At 52.5% G+C, this 20,357-nt stretch overlaps 1 protein-coding gene and 3 long non-coding RNA genes across 5 annotated transcripts in view; 3 read left to right on the plus strand and 1 right to left on the minus strand.

The window, feature by feature from the left end:
* LOC110255523 overlaps positions 1–918 on the plus strand; it is a 34,229-nt gene extending 33,311 nt beyond the window's left edge. The window contains exon 4 of the long non-coding RNA XR_002335960.1: positions 809–918. This is a non-coding gene — a long non-coding RNA (uncharacterized LOC110255523). The remainder of the gene's footprint in view (positions 1–808) is intronic.
* On the minus strand, positions 55–5,995 carry RGS16 (regulator of G protein signaling 16). The gene is made up of 5 exons (XM_021063763.1): positions 5,583–5,995; positions 4,558–4,668; positions 3,776–3,840; positions 3,314–3,480; positions 55–1,969 (listed from the first exon to the last, which is right to left on the minus strand). Exons 1-5 carry the CDS (start codon positions 5,624–5,626, stop codon positions 1,754–1,756), a joined length of 603 nt encoding a protein of 200 aa, XP_020919422.1. The 5' UTR covers positions 5,627–5,995; the 3' UTR covers positions 55–1,753.
* Positions 3,414–5,017, plus strand: LOC110255525. Its single transcript, XR_002335963.1, has 2 exons — positions 3,414–3,510; positions 4,530–5,017. It is a non-coding gene; the product is annotated as an uncharacterized LOC110255525 (long non-coding RNA).
* LOC110255524 lies at positions 5,960–16,545 on the plus strand. Of its 2 annotated transcripts, XR_002335961.1 has the most exons (4): positions 5,960–6,044; positions 8,630–8,922; positions 11,457–12,536; positions 16,236–16,545. It is a non-coding gene; the product is annotated as an uncharacterized LOC110255524 (long non-coding RNA). The 2 variants fall into 2 exon arrangements; XR_002335962.1 differs by lacking the exon at positions 8,630–8,922 and having other exon boundaries at positions 5,963–6,044.

Here is a 20,357-nt window from a genome sequence, read left to right on the forward strand (position 1 = left end):
AGGGAACTTCCCTTTCCCTCTTCCCCGGACCCCACAGCCCCTGCAGACAGGATCTCACATTTGGGTTTTATTTTTATTTCACAATAAAATCACATGCTAAAACAGGAAAAGGAGGGTTGAGTACACCATTCGTATCTAGGAAACCAGCTCCTGTGTCAACAATAAATAAATATTTAAACAGCGAGGAGTTCCTGACAGCCCCTGCGAGGTGGCCAGCACTTCTGGAGGAAGAGTCCAGTGGAGAGGGAGCCAGTCAGGCTGCCAGCTCCCGTGGAGACTCCAGCAGAGGCCAACTCCAACGGCAATAAATAACAATAGCAACAACCCAACGACAGCAACAAAAATAATGTGCAATGACCATTGTCACAAAACCAACAATATGTTAGACTTAAATAATTTTCTCCTGGAGGAGTTCATAGTGCAGAGAGAACAGTGTGGATTTTCCAGGGGCAAAGGGGGGCTGCCTGGTTAATTCACCTCCCCCACCAGCCTGGGCCCGTGGAGAAGTCCCACCATGGAGCACATGTTAGGTGAGGCCCTGAGGTGAAAAGCAGGTTCTGATTCCCACCCCATCCTGCTCCTCCCAGCAGCTTCTCTGCCCAGCTTCCACAGTCTGTCCAAGGGTCGTCAAGGTACCTGCCTCCTTTCTCCTGAAGCCCCACTGAGTGCACCTCACAGCCACAAAAAAAGAAACACTAGGTTCCCCTTCCATCCTGGGGAATCCCTTTGTCCCTATTTTCATAACCACAAAATAAAAAAGAGAGATTGGCTTAAAATATATATATAAATATTGGCTTGATTTGAACAGGACTTTGTGGAACTGCCAAGAGATGTGTTTCTTAAGATGCCTTTCTTCTTCGTTCCACCTGCTGGCACAGGAGCTGGAAGAGCCGCTCACCACGAGGCCCCACGCACAGGTAAGGGCAGCCCAAGGCTTAGAGGGGGCACGTCCCAGCCAGAGGCCCTCAGCTGGCCCTGCTCACAGGTGGACCCTGCCACACACGCGGGGTCGGGGGCCACCAGCGAGAGGTCACCAAAAGCACCGAGGTTCATTTCCCATTAGCAAGATGGCCTCTCTTCAGGGCTTCCTGTTGATTCGGAAAGAGACTCGAAGACCAGTTTCTAAGATAAAGATCTCACTGGGGACAAGCGGCACACGGGCTCTCTGGCCTTGACAAGGCTGCACGGCTGCACACAGGAGTGTTGAGGAGTGCAAGCCAGGGGACCCCAGGGGCGGCCAGTGGCAGGTGAGAGGACCGGATGGCAGGGCTCCCCATGCACGGCTCCCCTCGTGCCCAGGACAGTCGGGGAACTAGGAAAACGGGATGCGATCAGAGGGGACTGACGGGTCAGCAGGTCAAACGGCTGACCTGGCTGGCCTTCCCTCACTCGTTTTCAAGTTTCCCTTGACCCAGACATTTCCCGAAGCACCCTGGCTGATCCCTGGCCCTGATGAGATCAGCCAGAGCCAACGAGGACTCTCACAGCACCGTTCTCCCCTCACAGCCCCGAGAGCCCTGCACAGCTGTCATCTTCAGCCCTCGTCCACAGGCCCTAGAAGCAGGGGGACACTCTCATGCACAGAATTCAGTCCCGCAGTATCTGGAGGAGAGGACGTCACCCATCGGGCGTTTCCCTTCACTGTCCTTGCTCTGCAGAACCTGCCTCCCGCACCCGCGCGGGGCGGCGCCTCGGGGATGGGTGACTCAGCCTCTCTCTGCCCGGCTGGCTTCCCCTCCTCCGGCCCTGAGGCTCAGGTATGGGAGGGCTCGGCTGGGCTGCCGCTGGACGGGGAGGCGGAGGCAGCTTGGGCAGCCAGGTCCCGGTAAGCGGGGGACTTCAGGAAGCGGGGGTACGAGTCCTTCTCCATCAGGGTGCGGGTCTTCCCTTGAGCCACGTCGAAGCACGTGGCCGTGGCGGCCTGCAGGTTCGTCCTGGTCAGCTCTCTGGTCTCATGGTCTAGGTTTACCTGTGGGAGGGAGAGCAAGCCCATGGGTGAGCGGGCGGTGGGTGGCAAGTCGAGGGGGCCAGCAGGCCCGGGGGCACTGGGAGGTGGGGCGGTGGAAGGAGCACCGGGTTCTGAGCCAGGAACCCAGGATCTCCCAAGCTGACCATCAATGGGCTTTTCAGCTCTGGGCCTTCCCCCACCTCTGATCCAGGGTCTGACCCACAGTCTCTCCGAATGACCCAGGACGTGTTAAGACTGGATAGAAATCCAATCTCTTTGCACCTGTTCCTCTGCAACAACCTGAGTTCACAGCCTCATCACCCCTCCGCTAGATTAGCGCCAGCGCCTGCCCGCTGCTCTCTCTTCTCCCTTCCTCCCCGATCTCTTCTCCACCCAGCAGCGGAGGGAGCCTTTTAAAACCAAGTCAGTCTGCTGTTTCCTGTCACTCAGAGGAAAAACCAAAGTGCGCACTGAGCCGGCACAGCTCCCTGGGCCTGCACCTGGCCATCTGCCACCAGGTGACACCATTCCCCCCCCACCCCCCCCACCCCCGTCTCCCTCCGCTTCGCCACTCCCCACGGGCCCACCCGCTGACTGGTGACCACAACAGGCACTCTTTCATGTCTCTGTTCACATGTCACCTTATCCGACAGCCCACCCCTCCCTTCCCCTTATAAAAGGGAAAGACCTCACCTCCTCCCACCCCAGACTCTGCTGCTGTGTTTTTATCAGAGCACACATCATTCCCTGGCAATATTTATGTAATTGGTTACTGTCATCTTCTCCCACTGGAGGAGACATTTCTTGTTCCCGGCCATATTCCCAATGACTATAATAGTACCTTGCATCTAACTGGTGCTCAACAAATCTTTATGGAATGAAGGTGCTCAAAATAAATTACAAAGATATAAAAGCAAGGCATTACTACTCTCCCTCCACAAGGTGGCGCCATATTCTTTCTCAAACAGCGGCGGCTGAGGGACGGTGGAAAGGTTCTCAAGGACCAAAGTCCTAAGGCAGGTCCGCCAGGGAACTGAGCCAGGTTATCCTATGATGACTTATTCCCCACCCCCCAGCCGCTTAAGTCTTTTAAGCCTCTAAAAAGGCCTTAGTTTACAACAGTGGGCATGGACAGAAGCCAAAAGCCCTGCCACCCCCTCCAGCCCCATTGGTGCATCTGAGGGTAAGAGCACCCAGGGATGGCCCAGAGCCTGGCTTTTTCAGTCTCCAGCCTCCTGTGCCAGATGAGGCCATGCTACTTCTAAACGCAGCCCTTCGCCTGCTGGCTTCCCACCATCCCCAGTTCTCAGTGGGGAAGGAGCAGCCAGGGTCTAGAGAATCCCTGGAGTATGTCACGCCTCTGACCTCTTTAGGGGCTTCACTGCGAATGAATTCCTCAAAGATCCTGTGTGCCCGGGATGCCAGCTTGGTGGCTGACCGGAGCTTCTTGAACTCCTCACAGGCCAACCAGAACTCCAGGTTCTCTTCGCTGAACTCCGTCTTCAAGAAAGTGTGGAAGGCAGCCACTCCATCTGGATTTGCAGGAAGAGAGGAAGAGACAGGTCAGACAGAGGGGACAGCCAGCAGGGAACCACAGAAGAAAAGACAGCAATTGTAGTTAATGGCTCTATTTTTAGGATGTAATTTTCTCGAACAAGGACCTGCCTTTGTATTCTGCGTAGAGGCTGGCACACTAGGGGATTGTTATTATTGCTACTACTACTATTATTGTGCCCACGCCTTCAGCATCCTGCAGGCTGACTCCACCACACATGGGCTCACATGTGCCCTCCACAGACAGACACAACACAACAGGGTCCCACTCACTTTTACTGCTCAGCAACAAGTCAAATGACTCTCTCCATCCCAGCACGTCTTCTGAGAAGTTTCGGCTTAAAAAAAAAAAAAAAAGGCAAGATTTTACTTTTCAAAAAATCAACAAACTAATGCATAGCACAAATCCTAGCCAGAACTGTGATGGAAGCTGTCTAATTCCCACAGATGCTGGCGTGGTGATTAGTGGAGCTGACTCCTCAAATGCTTGGTTGGGGTTAAGACAAACAGTTGTGTTTTCTAGAGGACAGCTCAGTAACCAGAAGCCAAAGCAGGGACCTCTTGGGCCTCAGTAAATATCTGAGACCGTGTCTTCACTGTCCAAAAGTTTTTCTATTCCCCTGACTCTCTGAGCTTGTTTTGACCGCTTCCTCAAGGCCATAGGGCCTCATGAATAGAGACAACGTCTACCCATAAACCCAGGGCCTGGCACAGTTGCTGGTCAATATACAAGGGCTTCCAGGCAAAGTGCATGCTACCGGAAGTAGAGCCATTGATGAAAAGCCCTCCGGTGGTCCTGCCCCCGCCCCAGCCGTGGCTGCATGTTCAATAACATCTCCAGGTGGGAGAGTCCAGTGACTAGACATGCTGGCCCTGGGTAGATTTGTCTGTTGGTGGACTTCAAAGCCTTGAGCCACCCACCCGGTCACCCATGAGCCAGGGAGCCACCGCAGACCAGCAATCATTACAGGGGTCATCACAGTCCACCCTGACATGTCCTAATTTCTCCTTGTATTTCCTTCTCCAGGGGCCCCAGGCCGGCCGGCAGGACTCACCCGTCTTTGCTGTGTTTACTGCCCCACTCGAATTTGCCAACACTCGCGGGATCGGAGCCCAGCTCTGACTTGTGAAGAAAGATCCCCAGCCGGGTCTTGAACTCTTTGGCTCTGGAAGACAACGCATGAGCATGTGAGGAATCTCCGGTTGCTTGGCCAGGGCAGAGAGATTGAGGGGGTCCCAGGAGAGCTCATGCTGGCGCCCCCCCAAAGCTTCCTGGGACACTTGGCTATTCCCAGGGCATAAACGTTGCTTCTCTCATCAGTATCATGAACCCAGAAACAATGAAAGCAGTCTTTGAGCTGTGCCTCCATAGGTCTTATACTTTCTGGGTCTACAATACAGCTGTATTCATGGGCTTTTTGGCATTAAGTCACACCAATCTATCTTTGTGCCAGCTGATGAGCAGAAGGCAGTTCAGCACACTCTGGGCTTGTTACAAATATTTCTAGAACTGTGTGGAAGTTGATTTCTACCTTCATCTTTACTTTTTCTTTTCCAGCCTCCAGCTTCAGCAAAGATTGGTGAGGCTGAGAAGTCCCCTGGGAAGTGGGCACATCTCTCACCAGGTGGGGGGAAGGGGGGGACGCTGAAAAACACTTCCCTGCCTTCCCAGCACCTGAGGAGGCCAGGGCCCTAGCTCTGGGCTTTAAAACGAAAACCAAGTGCTTAAGAAACCAGGGAAGACAGTTCTGCCTGGTGATGCCAACACCAGGTCTTCCTGCAGCCGAGACTTCAGCAGGTCAGCCAGGTAGAACTGCAACTTGTGTCAGAGGATGGGGAATGCCAATAAGCAGCGGACCCTCTGCTTCCCTTTAATTCGCCTTCTCCCTTCTGGTGGTCCATCCTCCTCTTAGACTCTAAGGGAGGCATCTGTGAACGCGGAACCAAGTTGACCTCCACCTTTCAAGTTACTAGCGTCCCATGCTCCTGCCCACCCAGGTCCCCAAGGCTGCCGCTCCGCTTCCTAAGGTTGATGGGACTTGGACTTCTTTCTCCAGGCAGCTGGACAAGCTCCTCTTACCTCTCCAGGCAGGTGGTGGGGAAGGCAGCCAGGGTCCGGCACATGGCTGCTGATGCAGGGCAGCACGTCGTGGAGAGGATGGTGGCGGGCTCCTGGGGACACCGCAGAACCCAGGGAGGCAGAACAGCGGCAGCAGCTAGCGCCTCTATGCAGACTGCGTTTATCAAGGGGAACCTCACTGAGCCAGCGGCTTTTATTCCCTTGGAGGGGGCGGAGCGGGGCTGAGAGCCGCCGACCAATCGGAGAGCCGTCCTGAGCGCGGGCGAAGACGGAGGCGGGGCCGGGGGCTCGAAGGGGCGGGGCGCGGAGCCTAGGATGCGCCGCTACCCTGCTACCCTCGTGCAACTCTCGCACCGCAGGGGTGCTCACGGGGCTGCCCCCTCCTCCGGGCGGACGGCGGCGTGGGGAGGGAGGCGCGGCAGAGAAGTCGCACGTTGTCGAGACGCGCTCGCACCCAGTTAGGTAGGAAAAAACCCTGTCGGCCGTTAGTAAAAGCAGGAAACCAACTCAGCGGTGCCAGGAGGATTTGCGTGGGGGTGGCGGGTTGGGGAGGTAAGCGAAGTGTGGGTCACAGCCTGAGCCTGAGCTTGTTAGGGCTCCACGGAGCAGAGCACAGGGTGCAAGACAGCATATTATGCTGGTGCCTTACATTTCTTGTGCTTCTACCCAGATGGCCACGGGTCAGCCCAGGAAGCCCTTTACATCATCACCGCCATTTTAGAAATGAAGAAACCGAGTCAGAAAGTTAAAAAGACGTGCCCAAGATCAGAGTTAGAAATAGACAACTCCCCCCGTGGGCCGGGGGGCGGGAGGCGGCTTTATTGAGCAACTGCTAAGTCCCAATCCCTTTCGCTAAAACTTGAGTTAAACCCCTTGCTGAAAGTCACACAAGGTTTTGCCAGAATTCAAATATGAATTTACCACACTTTTCTCTACTGCCCTTTCCCAGCTGAGAATCCCAACACCTTTGTAACTGATGAACGCAACTTTTAAGTATTTGCTAGTTAGTTCAGCGCCCTCATCTCTGAGATAAAGGTAATGGATGCCCTGCTTCTCTCCTCACGTTCTCATAACGGCATCACAGCCTCCCCAAGGCTCCTCACATGCCTTTGGGATTGCAATTAAGAGGCTGCAGGTGAGGTTAAGTGTGTGTGATCTGGAGATGGATTTCTCACTTTCAAATCTGGGCTCTGCTGTTTACTGGTGGGAGACCCGGGACAAGCTTCTCAACCTTTTCATGTCTCCATTTCCTCGCCTCTAAGATGAAAACGTGATGCATTTATTTCATAAAGTTGTGAGAACTAGATAAATTTAAGTTGTACTTGGAGTTCCCCAGGAAACAAGGAACATAGTTCCTCTGAGGCAGAGGCTGGCTGGGGAGAGTTCTCGGAACTAAGAGGGTGTGAGGGAAGCAGGGTTGGGCAGAGGGGGGAACGGATGCTGAAGCTGGTCCCAAGGGATGCTCTGGAGTGGGATGGCCCTTCAGAGCAGTCGCTGCAGTGAAGCAAGGGGCGGCCTTGCGTCCCACATCAGCTGTTCACTGGACAGCCTAATTTTTTTTTCTTTCTTTCTTTTTTTTTTTTTTTTTTTTTTTTTTTTAGGGCTGCACCCTTGGCATATGGAGGTTCCCAGGCTAGGGATCCAATCAGAGCTACAGCTGCCGGCCTACACCACAGCCACAGCCATGCTGGATCTGAGCCGCGTCTGCGACCTACACCACAGCTCACAGCAACGCCAGACCCTTAACCCACTGAGCAAGGCCAGGGATCAAGCCCGCAAACTCATGGCTCCTGGTCAGATTCGTTTCCGCTGCGTCACGATGGGAACTCCAGGCTGGCGTAATCTTAAACAAGGCCGTTCCCTCTGCCAAGAGCAGCTCCTGGAGAGAGACTGCTGGGAGCCTACAGCAGACAGCACCCTGGGGAACGAGGGCCTGATCCCAAACGGATCTGGAAAACGCACCCCGGCCCCTGCCACCACACCTGTACGGTGCTTGGCACAGTGCTTGGCTTGTAGTCGGCACTCAGTGTACCTCAGCTCTCAGGTTTACGTAATAGGGATACTGGGCCTGCTAGACAATAAGGAAAGGGAGCGTGTTTTTGTGACTCTTGGAGTCGAAGTGTTTTTCACAAGGGGCATTTCAGAGTTGCTACTCCTCAGCGAGGCCTGGAAACGAGTCAGAAAAGAGTGCAAACAGCAGAGAAGAGGTTCCACCCGAGTGAGAGGGCCCAGGGCGGAGGCCCAGAAAAGCTGGTCAGGGAAGGGAAGGGGAAGCACCCGGAGGGGGAAGAGGGGAGGAAGGTCTGTGGGACCATCACTGAGGCACTGCTGGAGCCAAAGAAGCCCCCATGGCAACAGCGTGCAGCATGTTCTGCCAAAGCAGGCCCCCTTGTTAAGCCAGGGCGGGCAGAAGAGGAACCAGTTAATCCAAACCAAATGCGCTCTGAGCAGCCAGAGTTGAAGCCTCCCCAGCCTCCCAGAAGGTCGGTGCATTGGTTAGCGGAGCACGGGGGCAGGTGCAGCAGCAGCGCACATGTTGGCAGCCAGTGCCCTTTCCAATGCCAGCATCCAACCTGCATCCCATCTCGCCCACCTTGGCTCTTATGCTGCTTTTCTCACAAGTCCAGGGCTGGACCAGTATGGGGCAGGGAGATGGACCAGGGTTGGGAGGGGGGCAGCGGAAGGATGCCGTTTGAACATTGGCTTCCAGCACAGTCCCTCGCCCCCACCCGGCCGCCCCATCAGCAGGACGTTCCACCCGGAGGAGTTTGTCAGCTGAGCTGAGGGTTGTTTTTTCACCTGATGCTGCTCATGCCCCAGCGCACACTTTCATTATGCAGCTGCCAAGTGGGGCCATGGGTAGTGCTGGGGACAGCTTTTCTTCTAGTGAGAAAAGCGAGTTTGTGGCTGGAATGAACCTCGGGTTTTACCCTCAGTGGCACCAGGTTGGACCTGGCCCCTGGCAACAATAATGGTGATTAGGCAGACAACCTCCTCAAACCTTCCTGTCCTTTCTGTGAATTGGCTTTTACATTTCCATTCTGCAGACAACAAAACAGCAGAGCCTAAGGCGCCCTTAGTTAAGTGCACTGGAGCTGAAAACAGCTGAACCCTGGGCCCAATCTCCAGATTCCTGAGCAAGGACTTTTTCGTTTGATAAAGAAAGCGAAGGAGACAAAGGGATGCACAGCGCACAGATCCGAGAGCGCAAAGCTCCCTGCTCAAGATGAAGAGCCCTCTCTCCGCTCAGCCTGCCTCCCAGTTGCCATGGTTACCTCTTCGGTTTCCAGGCAGAAACTTTTTTGAAGTTCTCGTTTATCCCAAATTCTCTTCCCAGCAGGTAGGTTGGTTGTGTCTGCAGTTTGTCATGACTCAACAGTTGCTGTCCATCCAGCTGCGCTCGCCTGTGAATCACACGGGCTTTGACGGACCTGACCTCGTTTTGGCCCAGCACTCCCAGCGCAGCTGCCCCCTCTTTAAGGGCGAGTATGGGGACACAGCTCTGCAGCCTGGGTCATCTGGTGCCAGGATTAAACCTCACACATTGTCACCGCCCCACTGTCCTCCACGGCCTTCAGTCCCTCTGACCTTCCCCCACAGCCTCACTTTTTCCACGGAGGCTAAGGTCTAGATGGGACCTTTGCTGAAAACGGTTAGAGGCAATGAAAACACTTTCTTGACTTCTGATTTGGTACGCTCGTCCCCACCGTGGTCTGGACCTTCCAAAATCTACTAGTCTACTCAATCTGCTATAAATATTTGTTAAGAATGTACTATGGGAGTTTCCCTCGTGGCTCAGTGGTAACGAATCTGACTAGCATCCATGAGGACGCAGGTTTGATCCCTGGCCTCGCTCAGTGGGTTAAGGATCCAGCGTTGCTGGTGATCTGTGGTGTAGGTGGCTGATGTGGCTCAGATCCAGCATGGTTGTGGCTGTGGTGTAGGCTTAAAAAGACAAAATAATAATAATAATAGTAATTGACTATGTTCCCAAGAACATGGGGCAACAACAGCGTCTAAGGCTCTTTCCTGACTTTAATGACCTCCTGTTTCCTCCTTGCTGAGGAAACAACTACCATGGGGTCACGGGAATGGGTGGGGAGATGACAGGAGATTATTGCCTGGTGTTACAACAAGTGTCCAGGAAAGAGAGAGACTGGAGAGGGTCAGCGGTGTTTTATTTGTTTGTTTGTTTTAAAAAAGAGGAGTTCCCACTGTGGCGCAGCAGAAATGAATCCAACTGGTATCCATGAGGATGCGGGTTCGATCCCTGGCCTCGCTCTGTGGGTTAAGGGTGTGACGTTGCCATGAGCTGTGGTGTAGGTTGCAGATGCAGCTTGGATCCGACGTTGCTGTGGCTGTGGTGTAGGCTGGCAGCTGTAGCTCTAATTTGACCTCTAGCCTGGGAACTTCCATATGCAGTGGGTGCAGCCCTAAAAAGCAAAATAAAATAAAATAAAACCTCACACATAAAAAAAGAAAAAAGAAGTGAGAGGGTTTGAGCCCTGTGGAAGAAGGTCGGCCTGCAGAAGGAAGCATTCTTCAAGGGGGACGGACAGCTAGGAAGAGCTTGCTGTAGTTTTAGGGCACAGCAAAAGTGCACAAAGATTTAGGAATTCCTTACACACAGGCAGAGGCTGCTGAGCTCGCAGAGCACACCCTTTTAGGTTTTAGAAGCACAAAAACAGCAGGGGCGGCATGTATCCTCGGTGGCCACTGGCTGCAGGGGGAGGTCACCACCCTCAGATATGAAATTGACAGTCTCTGGGGGCCAGTTCCTTGCCAGCTCAGGACAAGAACTATGGGCACCCTCCCTTCCTGGGCCCGTGAAGTTGACACAGTTCAGTCTGGGTGCAGGAAACGAGTGTTTTCCCCTGATTATCCTTTAGGGCACCAGGGGCAGCTCACTCTGCTGGCTGTACTATTCATCTCTGATCTCTCTTGTCTTGGAGGAAGGGATATGCCATTGGCAGGGCCTGCCATTCAGTGCCTTCCAGATGGGGCATGTGACAGCCGCGGGGAAGTAATCTACCCACAGTGAGGCGGCCAGTAAACAGGTGCCAGGATTAGAACCCAGCTCTGTTGATCCAAACGCAAGGCTGCGCCTGCCCTGTCCTCTTGCTTCTGGGCTCTGGGGCTGCTTCAGGCCACGTCTCCCTGCGGCCCTAGTCAGGGCCCTCTCGGTGCTCACACAGGCTGCAGCTGGTCCACGGGGCCTGTTCCAACCGGAAACCCCAGCCTTTGAATATCTCACACATGTGCAGAGATGTCAGGGCCCACCTCCAGGGAGGGTTGGCCACCTCCTGGGTGTTAGGGACCCTCTATGCCCTCTCCCCTTCCTTGAAGTCATCCTCCTTGAACCCCCATCTCAATGGGTGGGGGGGGGGGGCGAGGCCGAGGCAGGGGCACAGAAGGAAAGCCATTTTGTAAGAAAGCAGGAGGCTTGACAAAGCATCCAGGCTGGCTGTTAGCACGGAACAAGTTGTGAGGACACGTGCCTCTCATCATGTGCCGGTGGCCCCTGAGCCGAGGGAGGAACGTGGCTGGCTGTGTGAGCCGCTGGAGGCAGGCCGGGCAGAGTTGGGGGTGGGAGAGGAGGGGGCAGGGGGAGCCTCAGGAACAGGTGGGCCTTTCACAAGCTCCCCGGGCCATCAGCCCCTGACATAGCAGATGTCCTAGAAACAGGCCCAGGTGGACAGAGGCAAGCGCGCAGCGGGGGGGCTGCGTGATGTTTGGAGAGAAAGAAACGCGCTCTGCCTAATGGGCCCCACACCTCGGAGTGGAGGAGACACGCGCTGGGCTGTGTGACTGAGCCCCGGCCAGCCGCTACCTCTCCACCCGCCATCTGGCTGCACTGCTCCACTCTGGCCGCAGGAGAAGCTGCTGGATCCGGATCCCGAGGCTTCCCGAACCCCCCGGCTGTAGTAATAGCGATGACAGTGGCTCCCATGAAGCCAGCGTTCCCTCTGCTCTATGTTTATGGGCTTTCTCATCTCAGCTCATCCTCAGGCTCACTTCTGCACGAGGTACGCTCCCTGTTGTTGTTTTACAGATGGGGAAACTGACACGTAGAGCCGCTCCTGGAGGAAGTGACAAAAGGGTGGAGCCATGATTTGATACCCGGTCATCTGACTCCAGCGTCCCCGCAGTGAGCCCCTCCGTAGAGACGTCCCTGTCCCTGCCCCCTCCAGAGGTGCAGAAAGCTCTTTCCTGACCTGAGTTCCAAAACACGCTCCACCTCAGCTCCCAGGGCATCTGAGAGATGGTTTAGCCTTTCTTCTCTTTTAGCTCAATCTGGTCTTCCTTTCTTGGGAACAGGAAAGGACCTTTCAGCTTCCAAGGCACAGTGCATGAAGGGCCAGCTCTGCCAATGCCGGCAGCTTTTGACTCTGGAAACAGGCAGATCGCCTAAAATGTCTCTCTATTTTAAGAACGGTACTTTCACTTACCTAGCAATTATCCAGCCCTAGCCTGCAGTTTGGAGTCTCTCACAAATGAGCTCATTTCATGGGAACCTGCCATGTGGGCGGGGCCAGGTGGGCACCCCGCCTCCCCACCTAGTCTCCCACCTTGGTGGCTGCTCTCATCTTTGTCCCTTCCATATAGGTGTCGCCCAAGACTGTGCCCCAGCCGGCGGGCCAGCCGCTCTCTTTTGCCTCAGCCCCCGCCACCAGACTAAGTTGTTTTTGCTTCAATCACTGTCTGTATGCTGCTGCCCACCCCCGTCTCTGTCCCCTGCCCGTGTTCGGGACCCATATTTCCACCTGCATTTTAGGTGTCTTCATACTTATCCAAACCTCATTCGATGTCGCCTATTCACCATCACACGTGACTCGATGAATGGGACCGATGCATGGCACTAAAGCATCCATTTGCTCTCGAAAAGAATCTTACGGTCCACAATCCCTCACGTCCCTCCCTCCTGTTTCCAGTCAGCCTCCACGTCCTGTCTACGTGAGTACCCTCTCTGGACTCTCCCCCTCCATCCTCACAACCACCGTCCACCTTCTCTAAACCATCTTCTCCCATCCTGCCTATCCTGCCCACTCTGGTGCCAGAGAAAGATGAATGGGAACGTGTCCTTGGCCACTTAGAGCCTCTCGTATCTCCCAGCTCCACCAGAGCCACACCGAGACCCTCGGCAGGACATTCATTCCTCCACAGTCTGCTTCCAATCGGTTGTTCCAGCTCCCTTCCGACCAGCTCCCCAACCACGTCGGCTCTGCTCACACTCCATAAGCTGTTCCCCTGAACACGCCACAAAGTTCACCCATTTGCTTGCATGTGCCTTGGCTTTGCCATTACCCGGAAGGACCTTCTGCGTTTGTCTGATAAACTTCTATTCTTCTGACAAGACCCAACTCAAAATTCACCTCTTTGAGTGCCATAAAATGTTGAGGACTGAATGTCATGACAGCCCTCACTGACTTCGAAACGATTCAGCCATGTGCCTCCAACCGTGGGTATATATCTACCTGCTATATCCACCTGTGTATATATCAAGAGAAAGAAAGATAATATGGCAAATGCTAGCAATGGCTGAATGTAGGTGGTGGTTATACTCATCTTTCATTGCCTCTATATGCTTGAAAAAGTTTACAATTAAAAGTTGGGCCAGGGCTGGGGGAATCATTTCATCTGCGAGTTTTCCTCATCGCCCCCAGCAAAGGGAATGACCCTTTTGATTGCTTTCCCCTAACTCTCATACCTGCCAACACCACAGCATTTTACGACATTTCTTGTTACTTTGCATATAGCAACTTTCTCTTCCATAAATTGTAAACCTGCAAAAGCACAGCACCTGCAGCCAGCAGGCACTCAATAGCTGTCCATTTGCATGAATGAATGTCCTCTCCTAGGAGGCTGAGGTGGAGAAGCAATAGCCGTAGGAACAGGAATTAGCGAAGCCCAGCCCCCCGGGCTCTGTTCTCCATCACCTGGATTTTCATGGCACAGGAAAGGCACCATGGTGTGGGGGAAAAGATAATAAATGCCTGTTTACTGAATGACAGAACATGGTTTAAAACCAGAGTCCTAGCCTCTCTGACTAGTTCTGTGGCTAACCAACTGTGTGACCTTGGGCATTCGCCAACCTCTCTGTGCCTCCGTTTCCTCACTTGCAAACAGGGAGTTACAAAGTCTGTCCTACCTAGTGAATGGGAGGAATGGGTGCGACTGTGGTCTGAGATTTACACAAGTAATAAGACGCTCTCCTCGTGTTTGTTATTAAAATGAGCAAGACTCTGTCCCTACCAGGACCTGTGAAGAATTCTGAGTCACGCTGTTGGGGGCTGGGGGCGGTGCTTCGCTTCCTTGAAGGATGGGAATTTCCACCCTGGCTGGAAGGAGTGAGCGCCTGTGGCTTGGGCCTCATTTTCTCCCACCCCCGCTTTCCCTTTCCTCTGACCAATCGACAACTTCTGGGAAACAGAACCAGGAATCTTAAAATAGAGCAGCAAACATCTGGGCTCATAGCCCCTGGCTCGGTTGCACCATCACTGGCCTTTGGCAGCAGACACAGAGAAACAGATGGCTCACATGGTACCTGGCCCTCTGCGGAAGAGCAGAGGCCATGGAAAAAGTAACACGCAGGTTCTGGAGAAAAGCAGTCATCCAGGAATGCGGTGTTTTGATTGGCTGCCCTGCGCCAGCCTGTCCCAGTGCAGTGCTCTGCCCCCGAATTTCTGTATCGCCCAAGGCCTGGGGCTCCCAAGAGGAGCGGCTCTTCCTGGAAGCAGAGGCTGTTCCTCTGGCCCCAGCAGGAAGACAGCGAGAGGCCTCTGAGGAAGAAAGTAGGGGTCCATGACTCAGTGGTCTCAGAGAAGCTTGGCTTCCTAGGTCCAGAGCAGCACCCAGCTTGGGGATGCTTATGTAACCAAACACTGGCAGCATGAAATACTCAGGTGAAGAGAGCACGCTGACGACTGGGCAGACCCCAAGTTTCAATCTGGTAAACTTTCAGTCTAACCCTAGGGCAAGGGACCTCCCCTGGAAGTGGAGGTTAAAGCGATGGAACAAAGATCATCACATCCTGAAGAGCAGCTGTATTCTTATTTGGATTTCTCCTAAGTTCATCCATAAACATTGTGCCGCGTCCTCATCTCATAGGTGTGCTCATTTAGCAACATGTACACAGGCACTGTCACTATCCCTGCTTTACGGCTGCGGAAGCCGAGACACACAGAGATCTCCCAGTGGCAGTGCCGAGGTTCACACCCAGGTGGCCATCTGGCCCTGGCGTCTGTTGGGGTAGTCAGGACGCTACACCAAGCAGCTTCTAGGAGCCTGGCAGTGGATGGGTCCCAGAGGATGGCAGATGAAGCCCTAGGCAGCTTATCTCCAGGGAGGGAAGAGAGATAATGAACAAGCATCAAATTGGTAAACTAACAACCAAGAATGATGAATGCAGTAAAGGAAATAGCAGAGGGGGAACTGCTTTAAGTAAAATGGTCAGAAAAAGATGTGTGTGTCAAATTTCTGTTGCTCTGACTTGAAGAGAAAAAACGTTTATAGAAGGGAGCTTGGGGCAGCCCACAGAATTTTCAGGAAGTCTCAGAACACAGATAAGAACAAAGGGAGGCTCAGCAGCCAAAAATCCCTCCACAAAACCACTGTGATGAGGACCCAACAGGTGCCACGGCTGAAGGCTAGACGTCTCAGCCTGCTGCACAGCTAACGCTGGAACTCCCCAAACGCCCCTGCTGGCTGTGCTGCCCCTGGAAACCGGATGCTGCCGCCACCACGAACCCCAAAGTGGATTCTCCACCACCCCGTTTCTTTGCATCACCAGCTCCTGACGCAAAGTCCCTGCTGCTAATGAGTAGCCCTGCTACTTCTGATGCAAAGTGCCAAGCTATGCTAGGCAGACACGGCAGCCTCTGGCCCCAGGCCAGTTGCTGTGAGACCTGCGCTTGGGGCTGACTGCCCATCTACTCTTCACTGAAACCAGAAACGGATGGCAGCCTTTCTCTTTCTCCTTGGTGGGATTTCAGCCTCTTTCAACATCAATAATAGCTATTAATTTTGAGTGCCTGTTACATGCAAATCCTTTACAGACATCATGTCTCAGGTTTACTGCCTCTTTGCAATGTGGCTACTTACTCTCTCCAATTTGGAGGGCGGACTCTAAGGCTTAGAGAGGTTTAGAATTTTGTCTGGGATGTGGCTGAGCCCAAATTTGAGCTCAGATCTGTTATGCTCTCGGGTGCTCCCACTGTCTCCCAAAGGAGTTGAAATGTAAGCAATTTTTTGGCACAGAAGAGATCTCTGCTGCCAAATCCCAGCCATGTTCCATGGATGGGGGCGGGGACGGTAAACTCCATCTGGCATCGAGACCAGAGTCTCCCCAGCCCTTTACCTGCCAATCACCTACATCTCCTGTTGCTACCCCAGGACTGCATCTGTCCTAGCCTCCCAGGTAGCCAAGCTCTGTGAGGCATTTGATAGGAATCTCTGGTGCCTTCTTTGTCAAGGCAGACCTCTTCACCCACTGAGCCGTAGCCCGCTAGGGCTTTGTAAAGCTTCTCTGGAGCTCTACACCTCTGGGTTTACACTGCTACAGGCAGGGCTCACTTACGCAAAACACACGTGGACCCCAAAGCTGCATGTGAATTGCACTTTTGTGACTCGATTCTATATCTTCTATCATTTCAGAAACTGTTAGTCTCCAACTGCTCTTCAGCACACGTTGATAACTGGGTATTTCAGCTTCAAGTTTCATGGCCCGCTCCCTTCGTACTTTTCTTGACAACCAAAGATCCATAGGTCAGTAGTTATATGTATCAGGGAAGCTCACCATTAATGGACTTCCAAGTGAAATGGCCTCGTGAAGTGAAAAAAAATTGCTCCTTGATAAGAAAGATCATCCCTGAAGACACCTGTCTTGTGAACTGGATTTCTCTTCTCGGTTTTTATTCCTCAGAGAGTGTGTATATACTTGGGAGTCTCATAATAAAGAAGTACTTTAAAATGGGTGATTTGGTTTAAAAAGAATAGAGAGAGAAAAAGAACGGCAATGAGAGTGAAATGAATTTCTGGCCCTTTTGTTACTGGTTAATTGTGGGCCATCCAGCTGGCCAGGCAGGACTCAGTTTCTCTTTTTGAAATTAAAAAAAAAAAAAAAAAAAAAAAAGAAAAGAAAAGAAATTCAGAGAATAAAGTCTTTTGTATATTTCATGAAGCTCTCATGAGATTCGAATGAGGCTCTCTGGTTAAGGCCTTTTGAGATGAGCACAAAGTATTATTAGAATGCAAGCACATGCATCTATTAAGAGAAAAGCATCTCACCTCCGGGTATGATGACGAGGTTGCTGTCACGTCTTGCTAAGTGCTCTCCCCTGGGCCAGGTTTCTCTTTTCCCAAAGTGCTAGCACCTGAGTCATCCCCAGCAAGGAAGGCTGGCATTGCATCCTGGACACTCTTCCCCAAAGCCCAAACGACAAAACAACAACAACAAAAAATGGCTATAAAATTGAAAACTCAGTCTCTGACTGCTGCTGGAAATCTGCACAGCAGTGAATTTCCCCTGGCAGCAGACAGCTGCTGTGTTAGGTGTGAATCAAACACACAAACCTCTGGAGATTTGTCTTTCACTTCCCCAAGACACAACTTAGCAGAATTACTGAAAATATGGTGATGCGTTGCCTCAGCACCAGGACTCTTGGGGAGACGAAGGGGGGATGGTGGGAGGGCTGTTTCTCACCAGTGCTCAGGAAGGAGTCCAGTCCTGTCCCCATCCTCTTGGGTGCCTCCATGGCCAGCCACCGTCTCTCCTCTCCACCCTGCCTTTCTGGAACTATCTTACTCTAAGAAGCCGGGCCAGACCCCCAGCTGCCCCAACATCTGTTTGGGACTGCGGTTACATCTCCAGAGGCACGGGGGCTCTGCCTAGAGAGCTCTGGGCAGGAATCAGGCTGGATTCCTGATTATTCTCCCCCATCTCTCCCCTGATTCCTTGAGTTAGGACCCCTGTCCATCTGTGCATGCGTGTGGGCAAGTGTGCTCATACGTGTGTGATTTCTAAGCTGAGGGACTGAGATTCTCTCCAAGGATGTCAGTAGTTTCAGCTGCATTGGTTTGACTCTCCCACGGGAGGGTTGGTGATCCCCTGATGGCATATGAGTGGGATGGTACAAGGTAGAATCACTGTGCAGCCTCCTCCCAAGATGGCCTCAGGCTAGACTTCCCCATAAAGAGGCTGAGGGAAGCCAGAGAGCTGACAAAAGCCCCTCCAGAACTCCTGCGTTTGGGGCCTAGGAATTTATTTTATGTCACTAGTATGCAGTACATTGGCATTGGTTTATATGCAAATGTACACATACCAGCTATGAATCCCAGTCCACAAACTACTCTTCTCTTTATTTTCTATAGTTAACCTAATTTCTCCATCTGAGCACCCATTCTGCAGACTGCCAGAGAGGCAAAAACGAAACAGGAAATCAGACCTACCCTAGATACCTTTCCATGAAATGGTACCAGGGTGATGAGGCTTTATACCACACCGAGGCATCAGGTGGTTGGAGTGAGTGGCCCTCTGGTCCTTGGTCCTTTTTCTGCTCAGGTTTTGGTGCAGACAGCCAGTGTCCCCATCCACAGTCGGGCTCCAGTAGCAGCTGTCGCTTCCTAGCTTCTCTTGCTGCACAGCAACGTTTTGAAGTACTGTCAGTGGGCCCGTTGCCCTCCTGGCCATGCCTCTCAGGGTCTTGCTGCCTCCCTGGGGACACCCCTGGAAAAGAGGGCCCAAGCTTCTTCTGCTTGGATGACCCAGCAGCTGTTTCTTTTCCAGCCCAGCCCCAGAAGAATCTCTTTGCAATGGGGAGGTCAGACTGCTCCAGAGAGGAGCTGACATTTGAGGTGCCGCTCTGAAAAAGCCCCCCTCGCACACACAAGAGCTCCCAGTCCCATTCTCAGTGCTTCACTCTTAAGTATGAGCAAAGAATCGAGGATCGCCAGGCCTTTGAGCAAAGTCTCAAACATGAAAGAAAGAGACTAAAACAAATAATAACGTAGAAGGTTGGAGAAACAGAAACAATGCAGGGAAAAGGAGAGAAGGTAAAACCCATCGTGAATACCCTCCGAGAAGCAGGAGGAAATATTGCATCATGAAATAAGAACAGAATTTTGCTTTCTAAGGACTAATCAGAAAAAAAATACAAGGCCTTGGCAATTAAAAATGCTTTCGCAAACCAAACAAAAAAACGACCAGCAGAAGCATCCAAAGACAATGTTCAGGAAATCTGCCACAAAGTAGAAAAAAGGATAAAGAAAAGGACAATCAGATAAAATGAATAAGAGCATAAAGCCAAGGAGTCTCATTTCTAACTAATAGGAGTGCCAGAAAAAATATAAACAAACAAAACACTCAGAGTGGGGGGGGATTATCAAAAAAGAGACAAGCAAACCATCCCCACAGGGAAACCAGAGCCTTCTCCAAATTGGCGAGGCAGTTTGAACGGAAAAAGCCCCCCCATCAAGCCCCACATCATTGTAAATTCCGAACCCTGGGAAAAACGTCCTAAATGATGAGAAGCCAGGGTGACAAGGGAAGGAGGAACTGACCACAAATGATAAACAGGCATCAAAGTAATACAACAACACAGAAACAGGACAGCATCTTCTCCGGAGTCCTAAGTGAGCACTCCTTTCAACCTGGACTTCCACCCACTCAAACCAAGAGTGAGCAGAGATGAGATTTCTAGTCACCTAAGTTTCCAAGGAGTTCCCATTGTGGCTCGGCAGGTTTAAGAACCCGACATGGTCTCCAAGAGGACATGGGTTTGATCCCTGGCCTCGCTCGGTGGGTTAAGTATCCAGCGTTGCCTCCAGCTGTAGCCTAGGAGGCAGATGCAGCTCAGATGTGGCGTGGCTGCAGGCCCGCAGCTGCAGCTCCAATTCGACCCCTTGCCCAAGAACTTCCAGGTGCTGCAGGTGAGGCTGTAAAAAGAAAAAACAAAGTTTCTGAAAAATTATCTCCCATGTACCCTTTTGTAGAAAGCTACTCCTGCAAAGGACTCTCTGTTGAAATAAAAACAAGAAAATAAGAACAAGAATAGGATAGGGTGGGAGAGAGGACCTAGGAGACGAGGCGGCGGTGAAAGGGATTGTCAGGAATTTGGCAAAGGAAAGGGCTTTGGCATCTAAAGGGCAGACTGGAACAGCCACCCATCTCTAATAAGGGGGTCAGAGGACCCCCAAGAGAGGTGTCTGGGTTGCTGGAGCAGAGTGTGCTGTTATCGGACAGGCTTGACAGTGTGGACGTGTTCCTGGACGGGGTTTTACAGCTCTGGAAGCGCGTGGGAAGACTTGGGTGTTGACAGAAAACTAAAGACAAAAGTTAGAGGCAATTGTTAATGCCAGGGTGGCAGGGCGGGCATCATACTCAAGAAGGGCTATGTAATTCGACTGGCTTAACAGGAAACTACATATACATTGTTTATATATATATATAAACAGGCTAGGGGTCTAATTGGAGCTGTAGCCGCCGGCCTACGCCAGAGCCACAGCAACACCAGATCCGAGCCGCGTCTGTGACCCACACCACAGCTCTCGGCAACGCCAGATCCTTAACCCACTGAGCGAGGCCAGGGATCGAACCCGCAACCTCATCGTTCCTAGTCGGATTTGTTAACCCCTGAGCCACAGCGGGAACTCCAACAGTAAACAACATTTATACAATCCTGATAAAAGCAGTGTTAACCAGAAGCTGGGAGAGAAACGGGGAAAGTACACGAGTTTAGAATCTGCGTGACCACAATGGGAAGTCGAGAACCCGTGTCT

The sequence above is a fragment of the Sus scrofa genome, chromosome 9, assembly GCF_000003025.6.
Source record: "Sus scrofa isolate TJ Tabasco breed Duroc chromosome 9, Sscrofa11.1, whole genome shotgun sequence".
NCBI classification, from domain to species: Eukaryota; Metazoa; Chordata; class Mammalia; order Artiodactyla; family Suidae; genus Sus; species Sus scrofa.

Coding starts and splice junctions, on each gene's coding strand:
- RGS16 (XM_021063763.1), bottom strand. CDS start 5,626: ATGTGCCGGACCCTGGCTGCCTTCCCCACCACCTGCCTGGAGAG. Junction 4,669..5,582: donor CCCACCACCTGCCTGGAGAG/GTAAGAGGAGCT, acceptor GTTGTCTTCCAG/AGCCAAAGAGTTCAAGACCC. Junction 3,841..4,557: donor AGTAAACACAGCAAAGACGG/GTGAGTCCTGCC, acceptor TTTTTTTTTAAG/CCGAAACTTCTCAGAAGACG.